This window comes from Acromyrmex echinatior, chromosome 11, assembly GCF_024713525.1.
Source record: "Acromyrmex echinatior isolate Ae372 chromosome 11, ASM2471352v2, whole genome shotgun sequence".
NCBI classification, from domain to species: domain Eukaryota; kingdom Metazoa; phylum Arthropoda; class Insecta; order Hymenoptera; family Formicidae; genus Acromyrmex; species Acromyrmex echinatior.
Genome location: NC_141862.1, coordinates 12648885 through 12667457, shown reverse-complemented (window position 1 = coordinate 12667457; position 18573 = coordinate 12648885). Strand labels below are relative to the sequence as shown.

The window sequence follows — 18573 nt, the reverse complement described above, 5'->3', positions numbered from 1 at the left end:
TAAGTAGACAATCTAAAGCAAGATAAATAGATGTTAAATTGTATAAATTTAAAATTAGCATTCTCTATAAATTTTATTAAGGGTCGGTTATCATACAGATTGATTATCAAAAAGCTAATAACTTAATTAGTAGCAATATGATAGCACTCTCTTTTTTTTGACTGCAGATTGCTGATATAATGCAATATTAAATTGTATGAAATGATTTGTGTCAAAAGCGTTGCGTATATTTACTTATAACGATTTTTAAGAAAATAAAATTAATGAGTAAATTTTTTTATCTTCTTTTTTTTTAGTTAGTTTTTAGCATTGCCAATCGCAATTTTCCTGTAATCGAAAATTGTGCATCACAGATAATTTTTATTGTAGCTATTAATCGTTCTTGTAATGAAGTTTGTGAATACAATCTTTTTTACTAAAAAAAATGAACCGACATTAAACGACAGTCAATTTTATCTCTTTAGATCAACACGTTTTTAAAGCATACGTTTACAAATATAATATTTCATATAAATATTTATGTTTTGTCATTTTTTTTAGAAAATAATTTATATATTTTGTGGTTAAAATAACTATTTTTTTGTATCAATACTATTAAATTTTGAAATATAAAACTGACATTAAAATAAAAATTGTATTTTTTACATGTTTTATCTACGTATATAAAATGTTATTGTAAATCCTGAAACGTATAATAATTAACCCTCCCGAATATATAGAGCTAGTTGTCACATTCTCGTAGCTTTATTTAAAATTAAGTAACATATTTGTACAATGATAAATTCAAAAGTAATATTTTTTAATACTTAAGGAATATAGGTAGGATGTATTGTAACATACATAGTTTCAAAATTTTACATCTGCTTTCCTTTAAAAATTATTATTCAACAACCAGTTTCTCCGAAGAAGATTATCTCACGTTTTTTATCAAAATATTTTTCGTTAAATCTGCAAAGTAAATATCATTTACTCTCTTTCAGATTAGATAAACACTTTTAATGCATTTATTATTACTTTAATATACATAAATAAATAAGCAATTCAAAATTCTGTCGAATAAAATAATGAATACTTACACGAAAAAGACAATTTTGCTGAAGTAATCATAAAAAATTAGTTAAATACAGATCTGAAAATAATTTTGTTAAAACATAAAAATAATTATGCAAGACTGATTGCTAGGATGTTAAAACTTTCTGCAACATTGCTCATCATGTTTGAGACTTTCACTTAATTATTTATATAATTATTACGTAATAGTCACAATTATTTTCAAATCTGTAGTTATATACACTAAATTTTCAGATATTTTAATAAAATCGTTCTTTCCGTATAACTTTCTCTGATAATCTATAATTGATTCATGTGATTAGTAATAAAGCGACTTTGTTTGACAACAAATAAGTTTCTTACACTAAATGGTCATGAAATATTCGTAGATACTAATATACATATGTATTTCAATATAATTTTGTAAAATTGTCCTTTTCATTGTTTTTTAGATAACAAAAAATACAAAGGAGATAAATAATCTTCCCAATTAATATCGTTTCATGCTGTTGCCAAATTTATTACAGAGTCAGGATATAATATATACACACACACACATATATATGTATATATATATATATATATATATATATGTGTGTATATATATATAGCCTCAATACGTTTTATAAAATAAATTCATTAAACAGCCTCCTGCGAAGCTTCGCCAATTTGCATTTAATTTCATTACGGCACCATTACGAGGCGATTAAGTTAAATTAAATTGAATTACAACCAGTACGCGATAATTATTCTGGAAGTTTTAAAAGAGAGATTATAATTAAAATTTTTCACGCAGTTACATTAATTTGAATTACTATTCATACTTGCTATTAAATAAACATTGCATGGTCAAAGAAATCCTCCACGGGTTTAAAAGTGCGCGCGTTCTTTTCTTAAAAGCACGGCTTTTACTCCTCTAATTAATTAATTAATCCAAGGGCCAACTTGTGAATCGGTTCGCATGGAATCCGCTTGCGGAACACCCGCGAGAAAAGAGTGTTTCGCGATCTTCTCATCTCCTCCTCCCTCCCTCCCTCCCTCTCTCCTCCCCCCTCTCCTCCCTTAGCCTGTTTGATCCGCGGACTGTGTTTTCTTCAGATGCTAAATGCAACTCGCTCTTTTCCGACTGGCATTTTTGCGGCTTTTCAGCCGATTTAATCCGTTCGCGAAAACGCCGAATAAAGATTAACTATCTCGTTTAAATGCATGCGTCGTCGTGGCGCATTCAAAGCGGAAGCTACGCGAATGGAATTTGCCGCCTCAAAGAAAATTATAAACACGAACGCGCCCGTATTTTCCCCCTCGCATCGCGCATAATTGCATTCGTCCTATGCGCGCGCTTCGCACACTTCCGCTTTGGCGCGCTTCGACCGTCCCGTCAGTTTGAAAACTGATTTCCCGAGCAGCCGAGCGCTCCGAACGACGCTTTCAGCAATGACGTTCATGCATTCTTTATTTGCACGTATAATCGCGTTAATTCGCCAACTTTTTCGTGATAGCAACCGGTAGCCGGCGTTTGTCCGGCGCATTAAAATGGCAGGCATGTCACTTTTATCTCCCTGGTCTCGTTTCACGTATTTACCTATGTATAATATATACGATCCGTGGAATGTTTCGTTTTTATTTAACATGAAAATAATTATCTCTGCAACTTTGCTATGTCTCGGTTCGATCATTGTTTTTTTTTCATGGTGTTATAATAAAAGATAAAGAGATAAAGAGAGAAAGAGAGGGAGAAAGAAATAGTTTATTAGTGTCTTAAGGCAAGCCCTCTAAGAATAAACGTAAGAAGCACGCTAATAATAATACACAGAGAGAATTTTTTCTTAGAATTTATTCTGAAAATATGACAACATTGTATTTCGTGGGACAACATTGTATTTCGTAGAATTTTAATGTAAATCTCTCTCATTCATTAATAAAACTACAATAAAGTGTAAAATAAGTTTAATCAATTTTACTGAAGTGCATGGCAAAAATCTTTAAAATATTATATTCTATCATAATTACCATATTTTCAGAGTAAATTTTAAAAGAAAATTTTCTGCACGTAGAATATAATATTTTTAAATTAAAAGAATATACTATGCCTCTCTAAATTTCTTGGAGTGAAATTTCACACCAAAAGAATTAAAATACTGCTACTACTGAAAAATTTACACTCTTGAATAAAAGTAATAGATTTTCTTTTTTTTTTTAATGAGATAGATTCATTCTAAAGGGAAGAAATTTTATTCCTCTTTTGGAGTGAATCTCATTCCAAAAGTGTGAAATCTTACTCCAAAAAAAGAGTGAAAATCTGCCACTCTTATTCAAGATTGCAAATTTTTCATTCTTTCTCAATAGTGTAGGCAGTATTTTAACTCTTTTGAAATAAGATTTCACTCCAAGAAATCTAGAGAGTACATACAAAAAGATATCAAATACAAAAACAAAAAAATATAAGCAAACTATATCAAAAATAAAAATAAAGAAATAAAAAAGAGAGTAATCAATGCGTACTACACAAGTTATTAAAACGGAAAACTGCACTTCCTTTCTTTCTACTCAGACTAGACAAGTTTGAGAGAGAAACTAATTTCGCGAAAACAAAACTCGCGGAAAGACGACTATATTGTCTACGCTTGTACTTACGCCAAAGTGGCTCGAAAAAAAAACTAAAACCCTTGTAAAAAAAAAGTTCGTACAGCTTTTTCGCAAGTTAAAATAAGTATGTTTCATATTTCACGCTCGTGTTGGACTTTGGGACAATTTTAACGACGCGTGAAATGTATTTTCAGTGTATTACAAAGTCAATGAATTTCTTCTTCAAGTAGCCATACTTCGAGCAGATAGTTATTGGTTTGAGTTTTGCACGGGTAATGACGTACCTCTTGTTCCGTGATCTTGTAATGGACTTCGCGGTGAATCCATTTTCAAACTTTACGACAAATCCAACACGATCTATAGAAATGTACGCTTGAATAAAAGTATACACTTCTTCTCTGATACGTTGAAGATATTTTGCGGAGTTTCTCTTTTTCAAGTGCCACTGCGCGGAAAAATTTGTTAACGTTCTGCGCTTCATGCAAACGATAGTTATGACTTGTCTCATATCGCATTATGTGGTACATGTTACGTTACGACAATGTAATACATTTTATATAACACAATGAGACAGACACACGTATAAGCTTAGAATACTTTAATGAATCCTTTGTCTACAATCTGGGTCTTTTTTGACACCAGCGAAATTTCACTCTTAAATTCCTTCGAAATAAAGAGAGGAGGGCGAAGTTGGGTTTCTCCTTTTAAAATATCTTATGATCTCTTTGAAAATGTAATAGAAATGTTGAAAAATAATCCTGAATTTTTCCACATGATTTGAGAATCCAGAAGAGTAAAAAAAGCTGGATTGAACAAAAAAGATCACCACTGTTAAATTTATGAAGTCAAATTATGCTCAATTTGAATTATTTTTAATTGTTTCTGTAGACCACCTCTCTTATTCAATATATAGTTAATTTAACTAAAACATTGGAGTTAAACAATTTAACTTTGGAAAATGTATTAAATTTAACTAAATTCAGTTTGTTATTTAAAGTGTATACGTTAATTGGACATTATTTACTTTGAAGTTAATCACAAAAATAGATTGATTTATATTTTGATACAAATGGAGGTTAAAAATAACAAAATATTTTTTTAACTCAAGAGATTGAGTTACTATTGCTCGTTTGATATCTAACAGTGCAGATTGCCGACGAAGGAAGTAAAAAATATGATTGCAGATGGAAGGTTAAATTTTCTAACGAATCAATAGTTCACAAAAAAGATTTGTCACGACGCGATAAATCCCGGGGAAATGGAGCATCCTACGTCGCTAAACGAAGCACGCATTCCCGATTAAGAATACCGATCTAAACTGAGACACAATGCAAAGTATTTCAATTTCCTTTTTGGAATGTCCACGTAGCTTCCACTACCTATTTTGTTTCGGATTTCAATGTAAATACAAATGTATGTACAGTGATGTAACAAAAGTCACAAAGATTAACAATAAGTACAAGTTTTACAAGACACCCGCTGTTTACTTCTTTTTAGTTAGACGTTAATTTCCCGGTCGTCTTTTCGCACGACAGGAATTTCGATCCCAAGATTTTCGAAGTAAAAAGGAACGGAAGATACGAGCATTTCCACCTTTCCCCATCCTCTTGAATTCTCCTGGAAAATGCGCGAATAGTAAATCGAGATGCGGATGTTGGAGAGGATTCGACGAGATTCAAGCGTCGATTAGTTCCATGCTATTCCGCTTTACCTGCCGCCATCTTTTTTGTTCGGGAAATTCGTTTTTTTGAGATTAGATTCAGAGGAAGGTTTAATTTTCCAGGGAAAGTCCAATTTTCGATATCTATTTGCAACGAGCATTGAAAGCACTGAAATTTATCTTTAAATAAACTGTTTTATAAGGAATGGATTTGCATTTTTTTGAATATCAGTAAAATGACATTTCTAGAAATTGTACAATGATCTCTCTTTAAATTCGTATTTAATCGATTCATTGTCACAAATGCGACGAATAAATTTGAGAACAAAAAATCTCTATTATTAAAGAAAAATTGATCTCTAAAAACCTTCCGAAATGATACGATCGATAGTATCGGGTCACAACCTGTGCAATATGGCACGTTACGTCGAAAAAAATGCGTACATGACATGGCGTGCAAAACGAGCGAATAGGCAGCCCGAAATCACTTGGGATCCGTTTACAACGGAAATCTTCGCTTTCCTTCCCCCTACCAGTTCCATCTAGCCGTCTACACAAAAAGAAGCGAAAGTAGCTTATTCTCCTAACTTGACCCGTCCTGACCTAACGTAACCTGTTCGATGTTCGAGGCGGAAACTAATTTAAGTTGGAGAATCACTTTGGCTGTTTCGATTTATTCAGATACTCGACGTATTTCCCGTGAGAAAGAGTGAAAGGGGTGGGAGGAAAAGAGCTTTCTTCTCTCGTCTGCCCTTCCCGTCTGCCGCCCTGTCACCTTTGCACGCACCCGAATCGCGTTATTCACCTTCGACACGTGACTAGCGAACGAGCCCGCTACGTTGATGCATTTAAAGCGACGACTAGCGCGGGTACTTGGATTTTTACGGGGAAGTAGAAAAGCAGAAACGATATTGGAAATTTGGATAAGAAAAGTTGAGAAGGACTCGAATTTTCGCAATGGGATAAGAATTGAAGCGGACTTTGCAAGTAAAAGTTGAAAAAATTCGTAAATAAATTATTTTCAGGTAAAAATATTTGTAAATAATTTATGGGAGAAATTATATAAAAATTAGCAAATTTAGAAATAATCCTGTTCATTTTTTAATCATAAGTTTTTCGTCTGAAATTTTCTTTTTAATGAGAACATCAGAATATATAAATTGATTTGGAAGAAAATGACTCTTATATGAAAGAGAAACTTTATATTATATATAACTTTTATGCTAGAAATAAAATCATCACAATTTTAATTTCATTAGAAATAGAAATTATTACGTTTAATGAATGGTTATCAATTAGCATATATTTAATTGAAAAGCTAAATTAAAATAATTTAATGTGATTATAACGAAAGGGCACTGCGCCGAAAGCCACTTATTTATAAACCGCGATCAGATTCTTCCCTATGCGATTTTAATTAATATTTTATAATTAGCAATGTCGCTGCCACTAACGGCCGGCAGTGGCATTGTACGCGTGCTAATTGAACGTCACGACCGTTCTTTGTATGCGTCGTCAAATGTTCGATTTCAATTAAGAAAGGAAAGCGCGAGGACAAGTGAATCAACTAATCGGAACCGAATCGTGATTGATCGAAAGACACTTATTTATATATTTAACTGAATGCGCGAGTACTTCTCTGTTTTTTGCTTTTTAATTATTTGCATTTATAGATACAGTAACAAAGGATGAACGTAAGCGCATAGCAGGGATTTTAAATTTAAAACTCGCTCGCTGATTTATTTCAATTACGTTAACTCTCTTGGTCATCTCGGTGAAGTGTAATTACTTTTACGTCCAATCACCGTACTTTTTCCGAGGCGCGACTTTTGAACTTTAATCTGATTCGCCTTTCGGTCTTATCGACAACCGGCTGCTACCACATTTTTACGTTGATTGCGGCATTTATCATTTGGATCTCTCATGTATCAATAAATCTATAATTTTACATGCGACAAACAGATAATGCATAAAAACAGATAATGCATTTGCCATGTATGATGATTTTTTTATTTATTAATCTTAGAAAAGAATACATTAAAAATAGGTCATTTTTGGACTAATGGTGGAATCTACATAATAATCTTTAGAAATTATTTATGGAATTTTCTAGAAATTAAAAGTAAAAATTATTTGCCCAAAAAACAATTATTTTTTCACCAAGGGAAAATATTAAAAATCGGGATTTATTATTACTTGTAAAATAGTCATGATATGAAGAATCTTCTAAGATTTATACTTTTAATATATATTTAAAATAAAATCAATTGCATATTTATGTATTAAAAAGTGAGTACTAAATATAAAGAATACAAATTTTTGGTTTACATAATGTACACGATGTTCCATTTTAATTGCCCCAAGCAAACATCGAAAAATATAGAAGATGCGGAAAAACGTTGCAAATAAAAGTTATAAAGTTTAAAAAGAGATAAATAAAATTAATTTAAATTTATAATATGTAACTGCGTATTTTTTTTTAAAGCAACTATGTGCTTTTTTACACCGATTCATCTCATTATTCTGTGCATAAAAATGTTAAGGTATAATTATAAAAAAATGAATTCTTTACGAGATATTTTATATTTCATATCAAAATGTAAAGTATAAAATACCTTATAAACTATTTTGATTTTTTTACTATTCTATTTTATACTACTTTTATATACAGAATAATTAGAGGAATCATTATGTAAAATCGCCATATAATTTCATTTTAAAAAATAGCGATGACCTTCATACGACTTTAAAAGATTAGTTCTTTTTACAAATTAATTGTTTACCATTATTTCTTCCTTTTCAAATCATACAATTTTTGTCTGAAACATCCTTTCTTATTTTTTATATTTTTTTTATGTTTGCTTAAGATAAATTAAAACGGGACATCTTGTACATTACGTAAAAATTTACCGAAAAATCATATTCTTTACATTTACTAATCACCTTTCAATATGCAATTGATTTTGTGCAGACATATTAAGTGTCCAAAGCTTAAAAAATATTTTGTACGACTATTTAAAAAATCAATAATGAATTCCAATTTTCATAACTTTTCATGAATCTAGTGAACAAATAATTGATGTTATCTTTTTAGAAGATTCGACAAACAGTTTCCATGATTAATTTAAATATAAAATTACTCCACCATCTAAAAATGGCCTAATTTTAACATCCTCCTTCGATGTTAAAATCCTCTTTCTCAGCTTTAGTCTGTATAACTTTCTATAACTTTAAGTCCGATTTTAGAAGCTGAGATAAACAAATTAATTTAAAGATATACAGAGAAGATCTTGGATCCCAGCGAGGGAGATTCACCGGAAATCGTCTGAAAACGTGAGCGCATTAAAATGGCGAAGAGAGGCCTAAGGGCGGTGCATAATGCAACGAAAGGGAAGCGGAGAAGGAAGGCAAGGGGTGGATAGCGTTTTCATATAAATTCATGCGAGCAGCTCTCCAAACTGCAGCGGGAAAATCGGGAAAGCCGGGATTATATCCTCAAGAGTTTGCCAGCTTTCAGCGTTCATTTGAAGAGAGAACTGAAAGTGGGGAAAGGAGAGCACATGGAGGGAGTCGTAAAACGATGCTGAGTGTCCAGGGGTGGATCTTCGGCACGCAGCACTTAACACATCTGCTTAAAAATGCAGTGATTTATGCATTAAGCTGCCTGTTTAATTACAAATCGATTAATACCACCTACTTAGGGCTAAGAGTAATCCAGTACTTGAATTCGAAACTTTTAATCTTTAAGTCTTTGGTATTAATAAATTTCCACGATAAATGTTAACATTTAATTGAGAATTAATTAAATGCTAATTGAATTAAAACGTAAAATATTATGAAATTAATTTTTTTTTTTTTTTTGCTAAATTTAATGATCCTTGTAATAAGATATTCAGGTTCAAGAATTAAAGTATAGAATAAAAAAACACAAAGAATGAAAAAAAGAATAAAGTATCTATAATATTTAACTTTTTGAAACTATGCGTGTATCATTTTCTATGATAATTTAACTTTTAAACAATTTTGAGATGACTTAAGTAATTTGCTCCTCTTTTTGCTTTAATAAATCATCGAATGCATTATTAAACGCTAAATGCATTATCGCTTTAATCGTTACGGAAACTTGTGGGTCTTACTTTTGCAATTGAGAAAAGTGATATTTTAAGCTGCGCGTAGACAGAGCGGGATTCCAAAATATCCCGTCCATCCCTGATACCATGCTCTGGGTCAACTCTTCATCCCCGTTGCTTCCCCTTCCTCTTCTTTGCGATACGCTCTTCCAGCTGGATTAAATACACTCGTTCTGGTTCTGGTGCGCGCATGGAAAAAGGGCTGATCGTAAAGTAAAATAACTGTTTCAAAAAAATCATTCGCATCACGCACGTGTAGGTACGTGTAGGTACGTGTCGGACTTTTCATTTCCATCCCGAACGAAATATCGTCCATCGCCCGTCGTGCGCGTTAGCGCAGCGCGATACTTCGTGAGGGTGCAAGCATTTTACGATAACTGGGTGAATTTCCCTTTCTCTCTCTCTTTCTCTTGATAGACCATCTGAACGCGGGAACACGTGTATCACGTGGGAGAACACTCGATATTCCGTCTGAAAAACGCGTGCCCACGAAAATTGGCATACTCGATGCGTCTCTTTGGAGAGAAAAATGGACGAAAGTTGCTCAGCTTTACGTCTACAAATTTCACCTAGGTAAAGAAATGAAAACTTGGGAAAAGAAGAAACTTAATATTTGAAGAATTTCATGTACCTTACACAACGGTAATTTAAAGAACATTAATGAATCCATAAACTTTATAAATTTATATTCAAGAAGGATGTCTTTGAAAAAAAGAAAAAGTTTATTCACATATACATACAGTTACAATGTCAAAACTTTTCGCAGCATTGCTTATCACGCTCGAGATTCCTACGTAATTATTTTAATGCAGATCCAACAAAATTAGTTTTAGACTTGCTATACAAAGTCCTTTTAGCGCAGAAGACTTCTAATCCAAAGGTCGTGGGTTCGGTCCCCACAAGGGATGATTTGTATCTAGCTCAATTTTTAGATACTTCAACATAATCTTTTTTCCGTATCTACCAAGCATGTTAGACAAATAATGAATGCTCAAAGGGTTTTGATGTTATGCCATGCTTATATGATATAGCCCTAATAATTAAAATTAAGAAATTGATTTTATATTTATTTTATAAGGAATTATTTTTAAGGAAAAAAAAATGAGTTGAATGACCTAATATATAACCTAACTTGACTTCATTAACTCTGACAAATATTAGACTGTATAAAGTCATCACGTTTTAGAAAACGGGGATAATATCAGATAAACCTGAACGAACCGGTAAAGTTAATACGTGATCAGAGTTTGAGTGTCGCTCTTGGTATTTTGACCCTCGGCATCCGGTGAACGCGAGCCTACGATCTGGGAATTATCGGTATAGAGGCTTGGAGGAACATCGCGGCGCCCAAATAAACGTTCCAGCGTCGCGGCGGTTCTGCGTGTCACTGAGAGAGCGTCACTTTGAGCCGGTTATCGTTTATGTAACCAGTAACGAGCACGGACTTCGTTAGTGTAAGCGCATTTCACGCAAAAGGTTACTTTGAGCTCGCTCAACGACGATGGGAGAAGTAGGACGAGGAGAGGCTAGACCGGGGATGCAAAGGGGCGAGGGGGAACGGCGAGGGGAACGGGGGGGGGATAGATCCCGAGCGCAATTACATTATACACCCTCCCTAATTAGCGGAATTTCCGGCTCGCAACACGACGTGTTGTGTTCGCGGCGGATAAACGAGTCTGAAGTCTAAAATAACGTTGCATAATAAAATTAAACAATGCGAGCGTTGCTGTTAATTAGCGGCGGATTTGGGACGAGATAGAGATTGAAGCACGTGCTGTATAGTCCGGGGATCATTTTTAGCGATTGAGACGTGCGTCATCGCGCGCGTGCGTGACACGCTATACAATTCTGTTTTAACTGGAATTAACGACTAATACAGATTTTCTCTGTTATTTCAACGGAACAAAGGTCTCAAATGCAAAATATAAATTTTTTCAAATTTTCACAGTTTATATCTCGATATCACCACACTTTCGATCGTTATCAGATGAAAGCGTTTTATAATGGCATCCTTCTATTTGTTCGAATGTGAGATTATTATTATAATTCCAACGTACACGGTAGCTTTCACGTTGAAAATAATATTTTAATGCACTTATGTAACTAAATATTTATTCAACTCTTCGAAAAAAGAGATTCGACCCATTAACGAAATAGAAACGGAAATAAAAATAAAGTAACTCCAAACCAAGAAGACGGTGTAGTGCTTCAATTTCATATCGGATTTCATCACCGGAAGGACAAAAATTACAACGTCCAGTATTATCAACTTTATCCGATGCTCTCCGCCCTTATCTTTCTTTTATGTTTCTATTGTATTTTTGAAAGAACGCTGCACGCCATATGGAGTTGTAATGAAATTCTAACACATAGAGCGAAAACAAATATCTAGTGTATGCGTTCAGGAGTTCGAAATAATGGAAAAGTATAACCAATTTACATGTGCAATTTACATTTGCAAACCTGTTCATAAATGCATCTAGGTTATTGTGAGGTACTCGCCAAATTATCCTGTATATATTTCTTTATACAATATTTTTGTGCTGATAAATCGCGCTCTCTACACACACTAATAAAATTCTCTCAACTTATAATAAAATTACAAATAAGATTTCAGCACGCTACTACCAAGTTTATAACCGTAAGTTTACGTTGCCTTCCTAAACAAATCATGATCAACTTCCTTGAGAAACGTAGAATCAATTGATAGCGAGAATTTAATAATATTTTCTGGTATAAATATTATTAAATTAATAATTTCTGTGACACCACTCAGTTTATTTTAAGATAAAATATCCCACAAACTTTCTTTTACTTATTAAATGAAACGTTGTAATCATAATGCATCACGCTATTTGATTTTTAACTGTTTAATTAAAGACTGTTGTCACAACAAGAAATTACGAAAAAATATAGGAATTTCTGGAAATTTTAATATACGAATGTGTTAGATTTACGGATATTTTTGGGGACGCAGCGGGAGGTGGTTGGCTTTGAAAAAATCCGTGTGACGGGGATGACTTATGCGTTTTCATGCGGCGTCGCCAGGACACCTTGCGAAGAGTGAAAAAGGACCGTGCCATCATAAATCAGCACATTAATTCGTAACGAGATTAGTATAATAAATCATCGTCCACACGGTATTTGCATATGCCGTGCATTACTCTCGTCATGTGACCCTCGTCTTCCGGATAGTCGACGTTAAACGTTGATGACGTTCGCGAAGTGAATATCACAATTAATATTCATCTGAGTTTTCTAGAACTTCCGGAATTGAAAAAAAAATTGAGTACATTTTTGCACAATTTTACAAATACGCGACATTCACGAAAATTAAGCTATACATGTTCTGAAAAATATGAAATATAGGAAGAGATGCGTGTTAGAATAAAAATTTGATACAACATAAAATTTGCGTTGGAGATTCTTTAATTTTTAATAAAAAGTATTTTTAATTTTTAATTTTTAATACACTGGAAAAAGAGTCTGGTTGCATTAACTGGAGTTTTAGAAATGGACAAATTAGAATTTTTGGGTTGAATCTATTATAATTCTAGTTCTTGCTAAGATAATCAGAAGTCTCATTGATATGATCACCAGAACTTTCGTCCATTTTCATTGAAGTATAAGATAATATTATTTCGTTAATTCCGTTACTTGTTGTCTTAGAAAGTACGTGTAGTGACAAAGCAGTAAATTACCCGAAATCGAAAGACTCCCTTACGTCCAATCTCTCTTGGGGATGTTTTTTTTTTTTTTAAGTACTCGAGGGTATCGTTGGGCGTTTTTCGTCTTTTTCCTGTCACCCAGTAGAAAAGATCGATTCGCTTTTTGGGAGATACAAGCAGCGTCAAAGGGTTAAAGCTTATCGCGTGGGAACTCTTTTACTCCGTTCGTTCGCACACCCAATGGAATTAGCCGTCGCTAACCATCCTCCCGTCTGCCACCCCTGTCCCTGTAGATCTAACCCGCGCCAATAAGAACAAGCGCGCACGCGCGTCCTTTCTTTCTTTGTTTTCTCTCTCCCTTTCTCTTTCTCTTTCGCTCTCTACCCTTCCTCCTTCCCTCCCTCCCTCCTCCCTCGCTCTCTCCCGGGATGGCAGTTTCTCCGCCACGATTACCCCAGAAATCTTTCTTCGGCTAATGCAAGAACTGTGTTTCCGGCGGTTCGCCCGATGCTTCGCCTACCTCCGGGGCGGACAAGCACGTACACACGCTGGCGGGCGCGAGCGCGCGGACGATGGCGTGCATTTACAAGTGCGACTTGCCGCAGGGGTGAGGAGGGGAGGAAAGCTGGTTAGAAATAGGAGGGTGGACAGTTCCTGCGTGCTCTATAATGCGGAAACGGAGAGAAATATTTGGGCAAAAGCAAAAAAAGGGGCCGGACCGCGCTCGAATCTAGAACGTAATTTACAAACTGTAGAAATTCGAAAAATTTTAAAAGAAGATTATTAATTTCCGAGATTTGATGTTCAAAATGTTCTACGGAAATTCCTATGCATCTCAAATGAGTCGTGTTTCTCATTTCGCGTAAGATATTCGTCTAATTTAATTTCTGTACATCACATGCGTGTAATTAACAGATTGCGGAAGGTAATTCTCTACTCGGTTGGAAAAGCGGATTGAAGGGGGGTGTGTTGCCGACATGAGTCTGTGAGAAACACTCGCATAAAGAAGCAGCTAGTGTGAGAGACGGCCGAAAAAGGTTGTACGATGAGGTAGGAAGAATACTCTGAAAAATTCGATGCTGATACGCGCATTCGATACTCGAGAGGTAGCATACGTGGCACATGTACGACATGAAGGACATGGATTATACGAGGGACGTATAGGATACGCCTCAACAATCTCACATGTCCCATGGGCATGTTCGAAAATCTCATGAACGTTTTTCATATAGATGACAAATAAACGTACGAATATTTCAGAGCTCTACAAGCTCCATAAGGATCACAGTCCTTTCACGTTATAAACTCCGTATAAAATATCCGTATATATCTATGATATACTTATCTATTGCGAAATAAATTGGTGCAGTAAAAAGTAAGATATGTAAAGGATATATAAATACACATAAAATAAAATTATGCATATGCGCCCAATACACGTTATATCTCTTGCACTTTGATTCCTAAATTATTTTCCAAAATTTCCGCATAAATTATATTCCAAAGAAGCTTCATATATTTTCACGTCTTATGTATCTGTTTATCCAATCACGAAGGAGAATGTTAAATTAGGGCTTTTTTAAGCTAAAATAAAAAAGTTCTTAGATGTACAAATGATGTATCATATTAGGGCTACTTAAGTATAGTCAAGTGGTGTATCATTTATCTTGGAGAAACATCAGGGGGACGTGAAAGAAATCATTATAATATATAATATATTGTATATAAATCAAAACAAAAATCTAAAAGTTATTAAGTAAAACGTCAAGATGTCTTTGATTAAAAAACTGAAATGACAATGTTAATAAAAAATTAAATAAATAGATATAAATAGATAAATGTATTCGTTATATTCAAAACTAGAATTCGAAAACAAACAATTATTTATCGAACTATTCAAATATTCTGCTTATACATGTAAATAATAATGTAATGTTTGTTGCTTAATTTCTAGAATGTTTTGATGTGTTACTAATAACTTTTTATAAATAAATGTAATAGTATTAGATTTATTGACTTTTATATTATGATAAAATAATAAAGAAACCATGATTTCTCTCATGTTCTCGATATTTCCTCAAGATAAGTGATACATCACTTGATTTCGTTTTAATATGATAACCCTTTAATATAATATATAAAACTCGTATATCTTAGAATTTTTTCATTTTAGCTGAAAAACAGCTCTAGCTTAACATCCTCTTTCGATAACACGATGCAATGTCGAGAATATATTTAAAAAAAAGTGAATAAATTATTCGAATAATTTGTTTGATATACATATGCTATTCGTATAATGGCAAAGAAATCATTTAAATGATCTATTCGTATTTCTTCTTTAGAGATCAAATTCGCGTTTTTATGTCGAACGTGGACAATACTAAATAATTACATGGAGAGAACGTATTTGCTGAAATAATAAAAAATTTACAGGTATACAGATTTAAAAACAATTATATTAGATTATTTCGTTAGAATTTTGTCAGATCATTAAAATAATTAGAAAACTCAAACATTATAAACAATGTTGCAAAAAATTTTGATATTCTAGAAACCAGCTTAAGTGTTCTAATTATTTTGATAATCCAATAAAATTATTTTCAGAAATATATCTAACAAAATATCTAACAAAAAAATTTAGATATTTCAGCAAAACCATATTCTTTTGGTGTAGAATAAATTTTTAATAATAAAACTTAATTTCGTAAAGAATTAAGTTTTAATTATTATTAAGTATATACATTAATTAATATTGTTATATATTTACATAGTGTTATTACGACAAAGACATGCGATCTGCTTTACTTAGCCGATTATAATGCTTTATGGTAGCCGCACGTGTGCTGCTGCATTCAGCGTTAAGTCCCGGATTTCAATCCCATCGTCGCTGTTTGTTTATTTCACGCGTATGGTTTATTCAGGAGCCTTTGTAAGATGCTCTATGCCGTGTGTCATAACCAAACGATCGGCGAGATATATCCTTACGGCCGGTTACAGAAAGGTTTCCGCAGTTTCCACGCGTCCTAATGCGAATGCGGTGTTTCTAATTTAATATCTTAAGGACCGGCATTTACCCACGTCAGCTATGCCGGATTAGGTTGTCAGGCGCAAGAGAAATACACGCGATTCCCATAATTTACGTCCACGTGAGTGACTTTTCACTAAGCAAACCGCTCTTTTCCCCTCCGATACAACGAGTTTATAAATCATTCCACGAGATACCTCTCCTTTGATACGTAATGTAGATCTCCGAAGTCCATAATTTTCCTAATAATTTTACTTAACGTTCGACAGCTGCTGCATTTTGAATTCGCTTTATCGAATTAAAAGGATTTGCGAATGGAAAATTATGTAAACAAAATTTCGATTAATTATATTATAAAATTATTTCGATATATTGTGCATGTAAGTACAATAATGTAACATTTTTATCCCTCCCGCAAATGAGGGAATATAATTTCGTTAAAAAAGCCGATAGAATATTATCCGAAAAATTTACGTTTCTATAATATTTTTCATATTGCACTTTCAATATCTATCGCAGGCTTGCGATGCTCTTTATATTTTTACGCAAGTCATAAATATGTCTTATAGAATATGCTCGATGTCTATTTCGCACCGCTAAACGCTAAAAGTGATACACTTTCTTCCAAGTGTTGAATAAATGATCATGTCAAAGAGATCTCCTATATCACCGACGTTATGCGCCGTTGCATATTAATGCGAAGCACTTTTTCCAGCGTTGTGTTTCTTTATTGTTTTACAATATATGTCGATATATGTCGATATGATAAAAAAGGCTTTCATCGCCGTAATCCTATTGCTTTAGAGATTTTCTATGAATAAGCAATCTTCTTCTTTTTATAAAAGTGTCATTATACTTAAAATACTCTTCTACTTTGTACGGTATAAATATTACGAAATGCACGATACAAGTATAGAACATGGTATAATTATAGAATGCGTAACATCTTTTACAACGTTGGAGGTTACATAAAACATTTTTCAGCGAGGCTTGATTTGCTAGAAATATGGCGCGTCCAACCTTCTTTTGTGTCTCTTTAAACGACTCTCTAAATAATATGGCAAAAGAATAAAAGAGTTTACTCACCGAGAATCTGGCTGAGGACGGTGCGACCATCTTCACCGAGGCACGCACTACGTGCGTCAAACGGATTTGTGAATTGCACGAATGCATAACCCTTGTGCATAGAGATACCTATCAAAAAGATGTAAAAAGTCAATTATATTTTGCATACTTTATAAAATAAATAAATTCGCATGGAAAATATCAATTTTACTATCATTTTACGCTAAATATATTATTTTTAACATGCAAGTTCTTTGTTATTTTTATTATTTTATTTGATGTAAATCTTGTTTTATTTATTTATGAAATATTTTAAAATTTAATACACGAACTTAATATAAATTCTCAAAATTTACATAAAATAAACACATATGGATTGGAAAAGGACAATAAAGCGAATCAGCGCGTTTAACACAGTACGTTAAAAACTTTTTTTAAACAAATAATATATAATTCTTTGAATAATTATTTAATTAGATATATATATATATATATATAATATAATATATAATATATATATAATATATATAATAAATATGTAATATAAATATGTAATATAATAAATATGTAATATAAATATGTAATATAAATATGTAATATAAATATGTAATATAAATATATAATAAATATATAATATATATATAATATAATATATATATATATATATATATATATAAGTAATAATTTAACAAATGATTCGTAACAGTAACCAATATTTGTAAGTTATAAGCGAGCTCAGAAAAGCATAAAAAGTGTCATTAATACGTTCGTATAAAAACACATAGCTTTATTTAAACATTCATTTTCTAATATTAAAATAATTAAAAAAATATCTTTACAAAATATGATTTATAGATTTTTTTTATAATGGAGTAAATTTCTATATGAAAAACACATCCGGCATAAGCTTTTAGTAATGGAAGCGATCGAGTGAATCCTTTTAAATAAACCATTCTATGTATGTTTGACATATGAGAGAATTGCAAAAAATAAATGATTGAAATTTATAAAAAAAATTAAACAAAAAAGAAAACCGCGTGATTTCTAGGAATATTCGCAAACATTGGAAAAATATGTAATATATTGGTGGATCGTATCGCGCGTAATTGCATAGCTACGAACTTTCTCAAGTAACTCTCTTTTTTCCCTTTCTCCAGAGAACTATCCGCGCAAATACATAGAGCAAAATTTTAATTGGATAAACTTCTACCGTGAGCAAAAATCTCCAAATTAAATAACGACATTTCCGAACGATTAAATACAACTCCGGGGAATATTAAACATTTTTGCAAACCAAATTAATAAAAACAAGAGCGCGTTGTTGCCGGTCGATTTTGCCCGAGCGGCAAGTCGCACGCGGACGCGACCTGTAATCTGTGTACCCGTAAT

General features: G+C 32.8%; 1 protein-coding gene across 2 annotated transcripts in view; it reads right to left on the bottom strand.

The window, feature by feature from the left end:
- The window catches only part of LOC105144240 (uncharacterized), a 144939-nt gene that overhangs the window by 71630 nt on the left and 54736 nt on the right, over positions 1 to 18573 (bottom strand). For both annotated transcript variants that reach the window (XM_087411574.1, XM_087411573.1), the window contains exon 3: positions 17206 to 17313. In XM_087411574.1, the coding sequence (XP_087267700.1) occupies positions 17206 to 17313 (108 nt within the window). The remainder of the gene's footprint in view (positions 1 to 17205; positions 17314 to 18573) is intronic.